This window comes from Larus michahellis, chromosome 4 (assembly GCF_964199755.1).
Source record: "Larus michahellis chromosome 4, bLarMic1.1, whole genome shotgun sequence".
Taxonomy (NCBI): Eukaryota; Metazoa; Chordata; class Aves; order Charadriiformes; family Laridae; genus Larus; species Larus michahellis.
Genome location: NC_133899.1, coordinates 50,901,622 through 50,918,966, shown reverse-complemented (window position 1 = coordinate 50,918,966; position 17,345 = coordinate 50,901,622). Strand labels below are relative to the sequence as shown.

The following is a 17,345-nucleotide window of genomic DNA, read 5'->3' as shown; positions in this document are numbered from 1 at the left end:
AGGTTTTTGAATACAACTCAAACATAAGCCAACATATGTTTTACGTACCAGACGTTGAATCCTTCTGTAGTTGCTCTAACACATAAAGCTGACTATTTCTAACAGCTGAACGACCTCGTGTGTCTCTTGAAAACAAAGCATTTCCAGAAGAAACCTGATTTAAGAAAGAGCAGAAGCGGGAGCTTTTGGTGTGAACTGTGAAAAATAAATTCTGTTACACAGCAAGTGGATTATTTGTAGCAAATCTGTCTTACAAGGTTGGAAGCTTCTCTTTATGAAACGGTAACTCCTTTGCCTTTCCCCTTGTTATGAAATTATACGTTGATTCCGGAAATAAAGCAAACCAAGTGTGAGGAGCTTGCACAGGTGCATACACCAAAAAGTAACTTCAGGAAAGTTTATGTTCACACACACAAACTCTGAAGTCAATGTACGCATCATTGAGGGAGGCACACTGAGATATCAGATTCTGGCTTATCACAAGAAAAGGCTTACTGTTTCTAAACCATTTGACAGATGGTGGCATTACTGATAGTAACACTATCTGGTTTTTATCTATGAGTTTAAAAGAATAACACCACTCAGAAAAATAAGTGTCACTGTCCTTTGCAATTACATGGTAACGCTCCCTCCACCCCATGTCACCCCTCTGTGTCCTAGTGACACAAACGTGTCCTGCTTGAGAGCTGTGACAGAATACGAACCATCTCAAAAAGGGTGTCTGTTCCCACATTATCCCTCTGTTGTCGAAGTGCCGGGAGACATCAGTCTCACAGGCCAGTTTCTCACCTGCCCATCCTGGCTGCTGAGGTGACTCGCAGTACAGGTAGCGGTGTTACTGCTGTTGTAGCCAGAGGTTGGGCCAGAGGAGAGGCTGAGGCTGGAGTCTGTACATAAAGTGCTTGTACTTGCAAGAGTCTTCAGCCTTGCTTCTTCCTGTAACAGGTATCACAGTGTTACAAACAGAAATGCCACACAAACCATCATCTTCCACAACAGCTAGCCAAATCTATAATCACTGAAAAATGAAAGAGGAATAATCTACCCAAGTCCAATGTCTTTCAAGGAGCTTTGACAGGACAAAAGCTGTTGCCATACAGAAAGTATTAAATAAGCAGGGTCACTGAAAGATTAAGATTGCATAAGTCATAGAGCAAATCACGTTGTAAAACCTGGCAGTCTGGGAAAATGCAGCTTCTGCTGTTGTTCTTCACATACGAGAGTCCTGGCTATGAAACCAATGCTAGGATGTTTTTAAGGGGGAAAAGAAGTTTAGAAAAGATCTTTTTTCACTCCCATGTGTTGCTTTTTGCCTACCTCTCGAGTAGCCCCTGACTTAACTTGCTGGCCAAATGTAGTTGTTAAAGACTGAAGATTTTACTTCAACCAATGCAACTCCTCAACGACAGCCCAGAAGATGAAATAAAAATTACATAATAAGAAAATACTGAGAACTTCAAGATGACTTATACTTTCGGGGGCAGTTTTAAGTTTGGTCTTCCAACTCAGGTGACGTATGTCTACATTTCACAAGAAAAATAAGGCAGTAGATGTGGTAAGATCCAGTCATCCAGTGGAGGTGCCTGAATTTGAGGTGCCTTAAAGGGCACAGAGCAACGAAATGAGCGTTCACCACATTTTGTACCAGGTACACAGGTAGGAGGAGAGGAATTCTGCAGCTACGACTGGAGCTGCATTGTCAGGCAGCGACAAAGGTTACTGTGTAAAAGTAGAGCCAGGAACTGGGCAGAACAGACGCACCCTAACAAGGTATCGTCCTTGCTTCTGGGAGAAAAATGCACACACTTGGACTGGGCAAGATGGGTAACAAAGTGCAGAAGAAAAACACAAAAGTACAGGACAAATACACACAGAGAGGACAATATGAAAAAAGAAACAGAAAAAAGAAAATTAATAAAGGTCTTTGTGTTTAAGCACATACTGAAATAAATTCAGTTTACCTTAGCAACTGTTCCCTAGACTGGGCAGATGCCCCACAGGACGGCTGTGTAAGCTTGATCCAATAAGAAAACATTAGGTGTTTCTTGTACATAAAATGTGGCTTCAGAAAGATGCAGTTCAGAAGCATGAACAGTATCAGTTCAGTACTACTGAGATTTTTTTAGGCATAAATTTGCATTTAATTCTCTGCTTTTTTTCTACACTGATGTGTATCAAACAGGAGAATTACTTAGCCATGGAAAGGTTTCTCTGAAAAAATGCTTTGATGTGAAAAACGCAGAACAGTTTCCTCTGCAATGCTCACCTTCTGCAACTGAGAAAATATTTGCTCCCGTATACGCCTTTTTTCTTGCTCAGCTCTCTCCCGAAGCTTGTCCCTAGCTCGTGCAATTTCAGTTTTGGTTTCCTCTCGTGCTCTCTGGTAGTCTCGGAGCAACAGTTCAATGTCTGAAGGATGCTGAATGCTTCTTCTTTTTGGTTCTTGAACTCTGTAAGTGAGGGAAAACATAATTACTTGAAACCGGGTCACCTGAAAAAATACCATAAAAATCATCTTTCAACATGGAACAGGAAAATTTGCCAGAAAAGCAATTAAAACACACCACATTAGCCTCCCAAAAGTTTCTCTTTGCTCACTAAAGGCTGCATGGACCTCAACCTTGGAAAATTATGCAGATTGCAAGTCCAGTTTACCACTGAGATTACTCCAACAACTGCACTGGTTTCTAAGTCAGCTCTCCGTATGATCTAAGGTTACTGCTTTGGCATATCACATGCAAAATAATTGTGTTGGGAAAATAACTGTCTCCTGACAAAGGAAGCAAAAGTCATTTAGGGGATATGGTGGGGGATGAGACATTCAAATTCTAAATGGTGAAGGGTTTTAGAACTTTTTTGATATTTAATGTGAAATTTAACTATTTCATGTAGCTTTTAAGTGAGTGAAAGAATAAGAAAACAGATTGGTCTATAATGGCTCAAGTCTAAATACTTGGCTGTCCCCATACATCATACACATAAAATAAGTTAGACATTTGTTATGGACTGAAATAAACTAGACGGAAGATTTTAATGAATGTTTTCTAAAATCAGGCACATGGTTTTTTCTGAAAGCACTTTCTATCCCAAAGTTTAACACTTCTGCATTGAGAAGAATTCTTCTGCCACAGAAGTCTCGGATGTCGGTAAGAACTATTAATGTGCACCCATTGTGAACACTAGTAATGTCCATCAGGGCAAAAGAGAGGTTTCTAATGCCCTACCTGGTATTTTCCACCACATCTTTTCTCAGTTGTTGCAGATATTCTCGGCGTCTGCTGGGGAGATCTAGATCCCTCTGACTTGCATCCAGCGTCTGCAACAGACTCAAATGCTTTTGAGGACTCAGACTTCGGCTTCTTTGGTACCTTTGCAGCCTCTTTTCTCTTTCCTTCCTCAAAGTTTCAATAGTCTTCATGTGTCTGTCAGGGAAACATGATTACACTGACAAAATGCACCCTGCAAAGTCACATTTTCTGATTTTTTTAAAACACTTAAATATTTGTTAGCTTTGTAATGTAAAATTTGTAGGAATATAATACCATACACCGCCCTTGCAAATACCGCTTTGGCCATATGCTGACAGATGATGCAGAAATTCTAAAACTCCACTGCTTTTATAATAGTGGGAAATGCATAAGAGGGTCTTGGTTACTGCTTGTAATGGCTGAGAGGTAAATTGAGGGCAGAGACTAACGTAGCTACTCCTAAATTTTTTTAGTTACGACAGCTTCCCAAACTGAGTTCCAGAATCCAATTGCAAGAATCTAGGATCTTGATTTTTTCGTAACATATTTCCTATATTTATGGGGTTTTAAAATTTGTTTTTGCATATTCATGCAGCAGCATTTATTCACAGAAGCATGAATGAGATATGAGATTCCCATATCAATTGTTTTTACATTGCAATAAACTAATGAAATCAGATCACCAGATACACACGATCGCTCTCATAGCTGCTAGAAATGTTAAGAGTGGGGTGACACTAGGTTTGAATTACACCGAATCTTATACTTTCCCCTGTTTTCTTGAAGTAACCGCGAAATTTTGTCTTAAATGCATTACTTTGCTGTATACAAAATAAGCTTAATACTATATGTTTCTTCACGTATAGTTCACTCAGTGCGACTAAGTTATTAAATGCTCATTACTAAATGTTATTTATGCTGCACGAAGCGTACATGAAGTGCATACAAAATACTCAATACAAGACTACTATAAGTAATTTACCTTTCATAAAGTTGCTGCTTCACTGGAATCGCCACCAGGTCCTCTGCAGTTCCGCTCTGAAGGACCCTCAGCAGGGCATCCGTTTCCCCGATGCCGTAATTGAGCTTTGCTTCGGTCAGTTCCACAGTAAGGGGATGCTGATGCAGATCCAGGTGAATGCCAGACATGATCTGAGCACGCTCTCTCTGAAGTCTCTCGATCTCTCTGCTCCTGCTATCAGAAAGCTGGGATCTGCCTTCCATTTCTGTTGCTCGTGTGCTTCTAGCTGTCTTTTCTGCCTGACTTCGTAAATCGGTCACGCTGCCGCTCAAGCTGAGTAACGAAGGAGAAGGGCTGCCCTTAACACCACACCAGTTGCTAAATTTATTGTGTATGGGTAAGTCACGGAGACTGTAGCTCCGAGGCCTGTAAGGCTTTGCAAAAGTAGTATTTCTGTTGAGAGGAATTTCGGTGTCACATTCACTTTCCGTGACAGAATCTGTATTGTCGTCCTGGAAGGAAGTTTGCACATCGCTCACATCAGAGAGCAGGGGAGGGCAGCTATTTTCATTTTTCCAGAAGAAATCGTGAAATTGTAGAGAAGATGCTTCTACCAGAGGTTCTGAGGACGCGCCAGCACTTGTCTTACTTGAACAAGTGGCACTAATTTTTTGATTAAAAAGTAACTCAGCATTTGGAGGTGAGTAGTTATGAATCAAAGCAGTATCAGAATTACCAACATATTTTTTGTGTCCAATTCCAGCTGAAGAACCTCTTCCTCCCCTTGTGACATACATACAACGAAGTGAACGTGCCAGTGGACTGCGGTCTCCAAGATCACCTGTTAAAACTTCCCTGTGGCCCGACACTTCCAACATACTACTAGAGTGATACAGTCGGTTTGCACAAATGGTAGTGTGGGTGTCAACCGTGAGTCTATGCTGTTGTTCCAAGCTTTTTGAACTATCCTGTCCTAAAAGCTCTTTGGCTGCTTTCTTATCTGTGAAACTTCCAGATTTCTTTCTTATGCCCTTATTGCTTTTAGAAGAGCTCGATTCACTGTCTGTCTGTGAAAAATTGTCCACATGAGGTTGCACGCTGGACTGCGGGCCTGCCCTTGGCTGTCTCTGGTTGTGAAAGGGACTTGAAACGTCACTGGAATATCCAAGAGGGCAGTCAGACTTGCTAAAAGCAGTTTGCCTGCTGGGACTAGCACTAAGGGTAAGAATGGGGGAAGAGGCCCTATCGACTAGCAGGGTGTTTTTGTAACAAAATTTTCTTTCTGCTGGAACCTCTAGTTCACTGACACTTGTTTTCTCCTGGGCATAAGATGCTGGAGATTGAGAGGTGCTATTAGTAGGGCTGCTAACTACAGTGCATGAAGAACCATCTTGCCCTGAACTCAGTGAAGATGACGTGACAGATGAAACTCTGGTATTAGGAAAAGCAACATTCTGCGGCGCATTTAATGACGTTTTTTGAAAATTTAAGACAGGAGCGGAGGTTCTGGGTAAGAGAGGGAGACGCATAAAGGAGTCTTGCAAAATGCTATCAAGGCTGTCATGGAAGTCAGGATCACCCAGATTTCTCATCCCTGTTCGTTCTTGTGTTCTTTCTTCAAAAGGAAGCGTTTCCTCTTTCCTTTTGGGAATCTTACCTACTGCATCTGCACCTATCCCTTTCCAATCAACGTTTACTGCCTGAGCTGCCCTCAATTCATTTTCCATTTTTGCCTCCACTTGTTTTTCTTCCTGTTTGCTTTGAGGTTCTTCCAAAGTCTCAGTCTGAGTGCCTACATCTGCTGTAGTCTGAGTGCAGCTATCTGATCTCGTAGCCTTTACAGCCTCTTCAGTTCCTCTTTGGTTGATTTTGGCATTCTGCTCATTGTCTATAACACTCTGCTGAGAGAGGTTTCCCAACAGCTCAGAAGTGTTCTGAAGAAGCTGTGACAGATGCATGGACAGGTTCTGCATACTTGTCCAAGAAGGTTGATGAAATAGATCTCTGTTTGTTTCCTGCTTTCTTGCAGAAACATCCGTATAGCTTCTTTGATGTCTTCTCTGCCTCTTACACCTTCCTGTAATTGCTGTTTGTGTTCCCTGCTCACATGTAATGCCTGGTAGTTTTTTGGAAGACCTTTCAGACTCAGAAGGATATAATAGTACAATTTCATCAACCTGCACTGAAGAGTTACCAGGTTGTGCAGAAGGATTCTCAAATTCAGCAGTGTTATTTTCTAGATTAGTTTCCAATGTTTCACTGGATACTTTGCTATACTGCTTGGTACCGTCACTCGAGTATGCAGATTGAAAGTTTTGTCTGACATTGTCCCATCTTCGAAGACCTTCAATGCTGCTTAAAGTGCTTGATAAAACCTTTGCTGTAGCATACGAACTGAGATGAGAATGAAATGGAGAATTTTGAGAATTCAATCCATTGTCTACACTGGAACATCTCATAACTTTACGATTTTCCAGGTTTACAGGAATTTGATTACAAGAGACATCGCTTGCACTTCCAAAAATATACTGTTTCCAGCCATTCTTGCATGATCCATCTTGTTGCCATGGATGAATATATGGGTTGATATCACTTGAACTAAAGTGCATTGTATCTTTATTGTCGTGAAAAAATAAATCTGTTTCTGGCTGGTATCTTGCTTCTTCAACTTTCCCTTCACTACACTGAGTTACAGAACTACTCTTTGAATAGACAGTTGCTTCTGCACCCACAGAACTGTGAGCTGTGTGCAGTAAGGATGATGGAGATTGAGTAGTACAGTCTTTTAAAGACTGGCTGCTTTGGGTTCTTGCTGCAAAATTTTGTAAATTTTTGGGATCACAGTTTGCAAGCTTCTTCATTTGTGCCATTCTTTGCTGAAATCTGGGTTTAGATTTAACCTGTAGGAAGTTCTTCGATTCCTGCTTTGAAAATCTTTCAATGCTGTGAAGATCATCTTCAGTTGGCGATGGAGGCTCTACACTCATATTTAAATCTTGTAGTGATTTAGATGCAGAATATAACAAAGGATCTGCCTTGGATGAAGCTTCCGAAGTATATTCTGTATCAGAGAAGACAGCAATAGCTGGGGCTGACAGTCTGTGACTTTGTAAATAAGGTCTCTGTTCACTTTCTTTACAGCTCTTTGTATTCCGTGTAGTAGAATATGATCTTTTGTTCCTAAATTGCACTACTTTGGATTCTTGAGGAGGCAAATCATGGTTTTCTGGTAGAAACTTTGTGGAGGTACTTTCATTATTCATTACAGAAAACTTTAGTCTTTCTGATTTTAGAGTCTTATTCCTTATTATAGCATCTCCTGTTGTTGAACAATTGTCTGCATCATCATCATCAGGGTAATCAATGCTTGAACCTGTAGTATTGAAAAGTAAAATCTCTTTTCTACCACCTGTATTTGTTCTACCTGACACCTGTTCTATCTGTTCATCTGTAGGCACATACTGACAATTACCTTGCAGATCTGCAGGTTTTTTTTCAAAACCCAAACCAGTGTGATACAGTTGCCTGGGATCAGTGCTTCTGCTGTATGTGGGATATGTTGGACTAAATGGATTGCAGGTGTGTTCAGGATCCACACCAACACCTCCTGGATACAGATTTTCCAACACCGTAACTTCTGAGCCTATTAATTCGCTTGCAGAATTTGAGGATACGTTAGTTTGCTTTTCAACAGGTTCTCTACTTAATGTTTTTCTCTGCTCTGTCTTTACTGCAGAATGTTCAGCCTCAGTATTTGAATGTAGTTCTTCCTCATTTCTGTTAAGTATTTTTCTCACTTGTCCCTCTTTAACAAGAATTGCCCTTCCAGTATCCCAAAACGATAATGATGGTAATAAAAGAGAATTATCATTTAGTACTTTTTCTATGTATTCTGTGCAAGCTTCTTGTGGTGGAACTTTACCCCAGTGGTGCTGATCAACTTTTATGTCATTGTCAAATTTTTCAGGATTACTTCCATATATGGTTTCCCTATCTACGGCAGAATTTTTATATGAAGTAGAGTCTGTGTCTGATACTGGACAATGCCTGTTTTCTTTTGCAAGAGAAAGTAAAATACTTCCTGAAGCACGTATCGGCTCATCGAATACCACAGCCTTATCAGACTGAGTGTCTTGTATTTGCAAAGCAGCAAATGGAGTATGTTTCAACATATCTGTATGTGAAATATTGTATGTACTGGTTTCACCATGGCCTATATCTGCAGTTAAAGAAGATTCTGAAAATGGTGTTAAGGATGGATGATTAACACATGTAAATGCTTGGGGAAAATCTTCTTTTACAGAGCACACATCTGCAGAACTGGAGGACATTTGTTCAGTCAAAAACGTGTCTTGAAGTGAGTCCTCAAGCTGATTAAATACTAGAGACTTTGAGTCATCAAGTAAACAAGAAGTGTCAAAAGGACTGAAGTTCTTTGAGCTTTGAAATGGTGTATCAGTTGGAGTATTTTCTGCAAAGTAGGATGGAAGAGACTCTGATTCTTTACTGCCAGTCTGTCCTTGGGTCTGAAAAGTAAGTGAGCCAGATTCTGGTACAGTCACACTAGAAGTGTTGCTATAGTGCTCTGAATACTCAGGAACTTTATTTTCTTTTATGTCATTACAATTCTGGATAGAACCTTGAAGTATTTTCTCCTTTTGATCTGTTCCCGCAACTTTTTCAGGGAGTTTATTATTCTGAGCATATGTGGCCTCTACAACTGCAGAATTATTTTTCCTTTCAGCTCCTTTTTGAGAAACAACATTAAAAGTTACAGATACACTTAAATCAGTTGATTCACTTTCAAAGTATTTTGTTTCTTCAGCGAGAACAGCATCGTTTTTACCTTTGCCTCCATTGCTGGCAATGAAAACATCTGCAGATGATGCTGGACGATTCTGGAGACCAGGAGAACATTCAGAAGTGCCCGAGGTTCTATTATAATTTAGAAACTCTTTACTATAATGTGGATTTTCCCATGGAGACTTGTTCAGGCCTTCTGAAAGAGTTGAAGCATTCTCAGAAACAGCGCTGCCTGGCTGATCTACACAGCAGTCTTCAGAAGTCCCGTGTTGCTGATTTTCTCTGGGCTCACGCTGATATGCAGCTACACCAGGACACTTTGCATTTTCATTTGTACTGTTTGTTGTGGTAGAGCTTGTGCTTAAAAATTTCTCCTTCTCATCATGCTGCGATAAACTCCCTGAGTGAAATACTTTCTGAGTTGTTTTAATACTGTGAAATGTTTTTTGTGAAGAGATTTCTAGTAAAGAATGCATTTCCTGCCCCTCTATATCTTCCCTCACTTCTTTCTCTGAAGGAGAAAGCAAGTCTGAATTATCCAAGAGCAGTGAATCAGGCACAATGGTACCCTTTTCCTCTTGAACTGTATCTTCTATGGAATTAAGGCAGTCTTTCGATAGCTTATTAACCATTAAATCCACACTGCGTTCTTCATGAGCATTGTTAACATCCTGAATTATATCTTCAGAAGAATCTAATTTTTCCAAGGAAAACGAGTTTCCTTTGGCACCTTGCTGAAGTACAACAATTTCAGACTCAGGACCGCCTGCACCGTAGGGAGTGGAAGATCTGTTCTTATTGACAGGTTGCCCAGATATGGCATAATCAGGTGCATTGTTAAACACAAAGGATTCTTCCTCCTGCCTGTCCTGCGTGGTCCTGGCTTCCAGAAAAGCTACATTCTTACTTTGCATTTTATCAGAAGGATGTGTGTCTTCTCCCACTATTTTGTTGACTGTAACAGGCGTACCAACACAGACTTCACTCTCCATTAATGTTTCATAGTAAGGCAGAATAGCTCCAGTTCCAACACTGCTGTCAGATGGTTTTGTGCATCCTTTCAATGCAGCGGGAACATCTTGAACAAGATGGGAATCATCTCTTATTCCAAGATATAAATGGTGATTTACAGTCTGGCACGGGGAGTCTTTAAGTGAACCTTCTTGGTTTTTTTCAGTAGAAGACTTCAGTGTTGCTGGTGGATTTTGTTGCTTGCTGATATCTTCGTTATTTCTAGAAAAGCTAGTAGACACCCACTGGCTTTCTCTTAGGATTTCATTTAATCTGCTGTCATCATGTGTCACTTGGCAGCTGTCTTTGTCTTCAGGGAACAGCTCATTCAGGTTTTGTAAAATGATCAGTTCTACCTCCTCTGTGTTTTCTACAAACATCTGCTTTTCTGTGTCTGTTTTGGCCATTTGTACTAGATTCATCAAATGCACTTTCTCCTCCTCAACTCTGGAGCCTACTGGATCCAACTGACAAATATCAGGTCTTTTTCTAACGATACTTACATTCAAGTTCTCTGAAGTGCCATGCTCAGGATATCGCGTAGAGCAACTCATATACGTATGGCTGTCCTTTTTAATGTGGGGACTTTTAAATTCTTGTTCAATTCTATATTGCTCAACACCAGTACTATCATCAACTGGATATTCATATGCATCGATATCTTTCATGACTGCATTTCTTGTATCTGTAACAGAGTCCACTGAGCTACCATCTTCACTCATTTCAGTACAATCATGGTATCTTGAATCATCTTCTAACAGTATATTCTGTTCTAGTCCTGAAGCTGTCAGGTATCTTTCAGGGATCCTAAATTGATTTAAAATTTCCTCTTTGTCATCTCTGTCACAATACATCTGATGTAGAGCTGGAGACTCTTCAGTAAATAACACATTTTCATCTGCGTGTATAACTTCTTGCCTTGTAATAATCAGCCCCTCAGTGTTTGTCATGATAATTTGTTCTTCACTCCCAGTCACTTCACATTCATTAACCTTGTCTTCCTGGGGCAAACAGTTTGGTACACAATGCTCAATTAAATTGCTAGAATTTAGTTGTCCTTCATTTTCAGGTTTTGCTAAAATATTTCCTTGCCCACTTGTGATTTGTACCGTTGCAGCTACGTCCTCTGTATTAAACACATTTTCTATTGTTGTGTTCATCTGTAAAAACCCTTCACAAGTATCAAGGAAGTGTGAAGTATTCTGAGTAATATCTGCTGCGTGGGAACACACAGCTGAAGGAGTGGTTTTGGGAGCAACAGAAAACTCTGGTGAATAAATACCTGTTTCTATTTTCTTGCTTTTTTCTTTTTGGCAAAAGCTGCTTGTTTCAAGTTGGCTGCCAGAATGCATGAGTGCTTTTGATTCCTGAGTGTATTCTACCCCGGTGCTGGCTACCTGCAGTTCATCTTTCTCCGTATTTTCATGTGTCAGGCACAGATTTGTATAAAACTCACACTGAACTTCACGAGCTACAACATCAATAGCTTTCTTTGGATTCTGAGACAGACTAATGCCTTTAAAATCCTTTCCACTCTTGTCTTCAGTTGCACTTTGGACATTGGCTACTGAGTAGTCAGGTAAACTTTCAATCTGTCTGGATTTAATTTCCAATGCGTTTTTTTCTAAGTTGATTGCACTATTGATTAATTTTGTTATTTCTTCATCAGTGTTTGCTTTTGTATTCTGATAAGGAACCATAGTTTCCTCTGGATTGGTTTCTGGGTCTGTTAAAAACTCGGATTCCTTATTTATATGTGGACTCTCCTCTTGAGAAACAGTAGCTGATGTATTTGTGTTATATTCAAATACTCCTCCTGACTCCGAGTTTACATCATCTTCAACAAGCAAGATATCCTCTGGGCAATCACTTTCAAAAAAGGCTTCTTTCTCTTCTCTTGATTCAAGTAAAGAGTTGTTCTGTGTTTCTGTTTCCAACAGAATGGCTGCATCAAATTCCACAGAAATGTTGGCTGTCTTACGCGTACTGTTTTTCTGCCCTGTTGATTTTGAAGAGCATGTTGTGCAAAGGCAGCCAGAATGTACATCAGAACAACTTCCTGTGGCACTGACTTCCACAGTAAGATTAGAGGTAGCATCGCAATCTCCTTTCACTACGGTGACATGCTCCAATAGTTTATCATAATTTTCAGTCTCAGATGCACTTTGAAACAGATTAGCTTCTGTTGAAGCTTTGTAAAATATGCTTGAATTGGATTCTGGGAGAAAATCATTTGTAGTCTCACAAATAGCAGCAGGGAAGGACTCAGTGTCTTTCCCATTTACATTCACTATGAGATAACTTACTTCATTTAGCACTAGGTTTTCATATTTGGATGAAAATTCTTTCTGAACTACAGCCTGAGAATTCAAGACATTGCGTTCTTTGCTTTCACTGCTTTCTTCCCTTATGTTATCAATACATAACACAGAATTTTCTGAAATTTGTTGGGATAAGCAACTTGCCCGACTGTCTGCTAGAGCACATTCATGGGAATAATTTTTTGAAACAGGTTTGCTTTTGAATTCATAAGGGTTCCGTGAAGATAAGTCTTCATCCTTTGGTTCAAATTCTTCATTATCTCCGAAGGAAGGCCCCTCTGGCACAGTCTCTGCCAAGCTATCTGTGCTTGTTTCCATACAGATAATGTCTTTTTGAGACATCTCTATTGGTGTTGCAGATTGGTCATAACTTGCACTGTGAGCAACAACTAAAGGGTTACATCGATATGTTGTCTTCTGTGACGAAAAATCTGTCTCTGTTGTTATTTCTTCTGCAGATATTTGTTCATAATCGGTTTCTTGCATTGTTTCCAAATTACTCTCCCCAGATCTGAGAAGACCTACTGTAACAGCTGCTTCTGCTCCTTGTTCAGCTGATGGCTGAAGCTCATAACTGCTTACTACAGAGCAGTTCTTACTTGTTAAGTCACTGAGAAAGAAACCTTCAGCACAACATGTTGGGATTTCCCTGCTTGGAAAAAGCTGCCCATGGTTTCCAAATTGGACTTGTTTTGCTGCAGGTGTCTGTGTTGAGGTCATATTATCAGCAAGTCCTGTAGAAGACTCGGCAGCAGGTGCACTGACAGATGCACTTCCACTGCCTGAATCTGTCATACGTGATTTTGTCATCGAGTTATTGTAGTCATCATCGAGGTCGTCTTTTTCAAAAGTTCTGAAGAAATCGTCTTCTAAGTCTGCATCTACACAGGCATTTCTCTGCTCCAAAATGTGCATAGGCAACACGGAAATAAAAGGTGTTTTTTTCAGATTGTGATCTTTTGGCAGCTCTGGATGAGTTGTGGGGAGGGAATCCTGCTCTTTCCTAGGTATCAGTGACAAGCAATCTGTGATGGCGGTGCTTTCCAAACAGCTGAATGTTTGTGTGCATTCAGTGGTAGACCTGTAAGTAGATAATTCATTCAGTTGTTCTTGTTCAGGATGATTTGATCTTGAATGTTCATAATAATCATGCTTTGCTGAAATAGGAACAAAAGAGGAGCTTGGTCCTACTGAGCTAACAAATGAGGACGTTACATCTTGAGATTCCAAGGAAGAATTTTTATTAGAGTTTGTCCACTCCTTAAGAATCTTATTTAATGATCCACTCTCAGAAACTCTGCTTGCAGTTGTTGTTTCAGGTAAAGGTACTTCTGATGTGTCAGAGGAGAAAACTGTGTTTATTTCATTTATATGATGTGATAAATGAGTAATGCTATGTATCTGCTTAGAGCCAGAAACAAAAGAAATTTCAGCAGCTGACTGCTTTAGATCATCTTTCTTCAGCCAAAGCTCTGGTTTGCTCAAAGAGCACGAATGAGCTTCTTGAAATTCCAAATTTTCATGGGAAGAAGGTGCTGTTATTCTGGGGCTGCTGATGTCAACCTCGGAGTCACAGGAAGACCAAGCATTGCTAGTAAGCAAAGGATTTCCAGTTGCGTAATACAGTCTTCTATCAAGAGACCTTTCTTGTTCTACAAAGGAGACTTTTGTCCCCTTCAGCAACTGCTTGCAAGCATTACTAGAAGCAGGCTGTGGTTTAGTGTCCAAATAAAAGGAACTGCTCAGCTTCAGATCATAATTTGTCCCTTCTATATCTCTGTCGCAGGTCGTGGACTCATGGTCTTCCTCAGTCTGTATAGTTGGTGATCTAGGAGTTTGTAACTTCCAGAAAATCTCTGCTGGCACTTCATCAGATGAATCAGATTTGGATTCTTCTACTGGATCTTCTGCTGGCATCTCTTCTCCATCCGCTAAGCTGTCCAGAGAGAAGCTTCTTTCAGGCTTTCCCAGCCTCATATGAGATGCGTATGATGTCACCGAAGATGAAATATGGTGATCAGTTCTGCTTTTGTAAAGCTTAGCTGGCTCATTGTAGGCCTTAGACTTGTGAAATCGGCTTTTATTTTGCTTTTTGGCTTTATTTTCCTTTTCTACCAGAGAGTCTTGTGACATTTGACTGTCATCGCTTTCAGAATCTTCTGGGTTGGCAAGACATTTATTTCTGTCAAAATCTTCTTGTTTCAGTTTCTCTGTGAAAGCTTTTCCATAAGCACAGGAGAGAGAATCTACAGAATAGGAACTGTCGCTATCAGAAATCTCATTTTCATCATCCTCTTGCCAGTTCCCCAGCACATCTGTGGCTGTTTTGGACACTCCAGCACTTAGCAACTCAGCACTGTGCCACTTTTTTTCAACATAAGAGAGTGGTGCCTGTGTGTTCATCTTAGTGAGATTTCCTACTGATGTTGCCACCATCAGAAATTCTTGCTGTTCCACTGATGATTTCTCATGACTTGGCAAGGCTGAGTTTGTCTCTCTCTTCCAGTTCTTGGCTGTTTGGTTTAGATGCACTGATGGTGGGTTTCCATACACTGTTTTCTTCATTTCTTTAGGAAATTTTTCTGGAGAAGACCTATGGCCTTTTCCATTGATATCCATTCTAGTCTTTTTATTGGATACCTGAGCTCTATTTTGTTCTAGATTGCTACTTACAGGCTGACTTAAATCTCTTAGCACCTTTGCTTTTGTCATTCTTGTCCCTGTAATAAAGGTTTCAGGTTCCTCTTTCTCCTTAAAAAGATCAGGAGAGGGGGCTTTAGAGGTCTGTTTTTGAGATCCAGCTTGCCCTGGGTTGTCATCCAACTTTTTGATTTTTTGATCATTTTTACTGACGTAAGCCATGATAGCTGAATCATTAGCGTCTTTTTCTGCTCCTTTTTTATTTCCAAATGAAGATGTTTTTTGTTTTTCAGTTAGCTGCCTCTGGACTGAAAAGGAGATCCCTTTTTCATCATTAAGGTCATCACTCCCAGAAACGTCTTTACCTCTTCTGTAAAGATATTCTACAGATGACAACCTCCCTGTTCTATTGCCTTCATAGCATTGATCAATATTTGGTGAGGTAGATAACTTTGAGACAGTCTCCCTCTTCAACAAAAAGCTGTGGAAATAAAGAAGAAATAAAGTCCAATCCTTGTTTGAATGACGTACTTAACACTTCCACATCAGTAATGTCGTGTAGTTAAGAGTAACAATACATGAAGTAATAATCTTAATGCTTTCAAAAGCAAATTCGAGCACAGAATAATTAAACAAAAAATAATTCTGTCATAATAATATATATATTATAATAATAATAAATACAGTCACCTAGATATCCTGAAATATGTCCTGCAACACAAAGGAATAGCTCGATGCTATGCAGCATAGCTTGGTATTCAAACTCTGTAGGCTCAAGTAGCTGCAAGCACTAGCTGAAAATGAAGGATGGTTTTAAGTCACAGAAACCCACTTTTAGCTAATTTCTGCCTCCAGGACCATGCTGTGATAGAATCCCTAGCAGCCCAACTTTTTAGCACTGCGTAGAGATTTTTATTTAGCTTGAGAAAGGCTGGCAAACTTAAAAGTACAATCCAGAATCACCCCAATGATACAAATATTCTGAAGGAAGAGTTTGATCCCAATCAAGATAAAATGATGCAGAAATTAGTATTTACCAACAGTTTGAACAAGGTAAGAACAAGAGTTAAGCCAGTTCTGGAAAGCATTCACAAAAAGGTAAAAAGTGCAGAAAGGCTTGAAAGACAAATGTAAAAACCAGTGAGAAAGACCATGTCAAATAGCTAAGCAGGGAGTGCGCTGTACAGATACGAGGAAAAAGGACAAACAGCTCCAGCATGACAAACAATATAGTAAGTTCACTGATATTGCAAGTTTTGGAATTGTTTCAATACATTGAAAGGCATTCTGGATTATAGGTGGCCACTGAAAACACACTGAATTTGAATTACTTTTGAAAATGCAGAAATATTGGCGGATGTTGTCTTACCTGGGTACCTGGGGCAGATGTGGGTTACAGAACAAATGCTGCCTCTGCTGCAAGGAACTTGAACCCAATGACTTCCTTCTCTTTTGTAACCGGTGATCCGAAGAGGACTGTACAGCAGTATTTTCGCTTAGGATTTGGGATTGTTTCACACACTCTTCATTGAGCCAGCAGCTAGCTTCCAGCTGCTCTAGGTTTTGCTTGGCTTCCAATAACTTCTGCTTCTTGACTATCCTTTCCAGCTGGAATTTGACCTTTTTCCGTCTTATGTTTCTTTCTGCCTTTTTTAAGGAATATCTTTGCAAGAGCTCCAGCTGCACCAGTCTCTTCTTGTTCTGCTGTAGCAGGGATGGACAGATTTCCAGCCCAATGGTACTCTGCACCTCAGCCTCTGCATACAGCGTAGACTCTGTTTGCACTGCAAACTCCCTCTGCTGTTGCTGAAGGGCAGCCAGTCGTTTATTCTCATTTATAAGCCACTGCTGGTCTGTAAACAAAACAATGATTGAAAGAAAGTAAAAATCATAGGAAAAACATTGTTCTTTACTATCTTGTTTCTTAATTTAATCAGCCTTGAGAGCTCATTTAAGAACAGAATTTCTATGCATGTAGAGCAGAATCTTGACAAAGAGTTTAGAGAAAAACGTATCATTGCTGCACTTTATTGATAACCCAAAGCCTCTCCATTGGGATTAGGACTTGGGTAACAACTGCAAGATATAAGCAGGGGCCTGACTGATACAGCTAAGGAGACTGGTGGGTAAGACCTTGTTTGTAAGCTAAAAGGAGAACGCATTTCACTTTCTCCAAGACCACACTCAAAAGTCACCTCAATCTTCTTGTTAAAATACAGCGGAAGCATTAAAAGGCTCAGGTTCAATTTGTGAACTTTTCAGACATAGGATATGTGTTCACAGTAGTAAAGTATGTTTTCATTGGCTTTTGACTGTGAAATATGCTACTAATGCTTTAATTATTCTAAAGTCACATGTTAA

General features: G+C 40.0%; 1 protein-coding gene across 3 annotated transcripts in view; it reads right to left on the bottom strand.

Annotated features, from left to right (window-relative positions):
• Positions 1 to 17,345, bottom strand: part of STARD9 (StAR related lipid transfer domain containing 9) — a 114,606-nt gene that overhangs the window by 6,894 nt on the left and 90,367 nt on the right. For all 3 annotated transcript variants that reach the window (XR_012586695.1, XM_074584681.1, XM_074584683.1), the window contains 6 exons: positions 16,354 to 16,837; positions 4,231 to 15,465; positions 3,225 to 3,422; positions 2,267 to 2,450; positions 790 to 936; positions 49 to 154 (listed from right to left, as the gene is read on the bottom strand). Coding sequence is in view for 2 of the 3 variants with exons in the window: in XM_074584681.1 (XP_074440782.1) it covers positions 49 to 154; positions 790 to 936; positions 2,267 to 2,450; positions 3,225 to 3,422; positions 4,231 to 15,465; positions 16,354 to 16,837 (12,354 nt within the window). In the remaining variant the exon portion in view is untranslated. The remainder of the gene's footprint in view (positions 1 to 48; positions 155 to 789; positions 937 to 2,266; positions 2,451 to 3,224; positions 3,423 to 4,230; positions 15,466 to 16,353; positions 16,838 to 17,345) is intronic.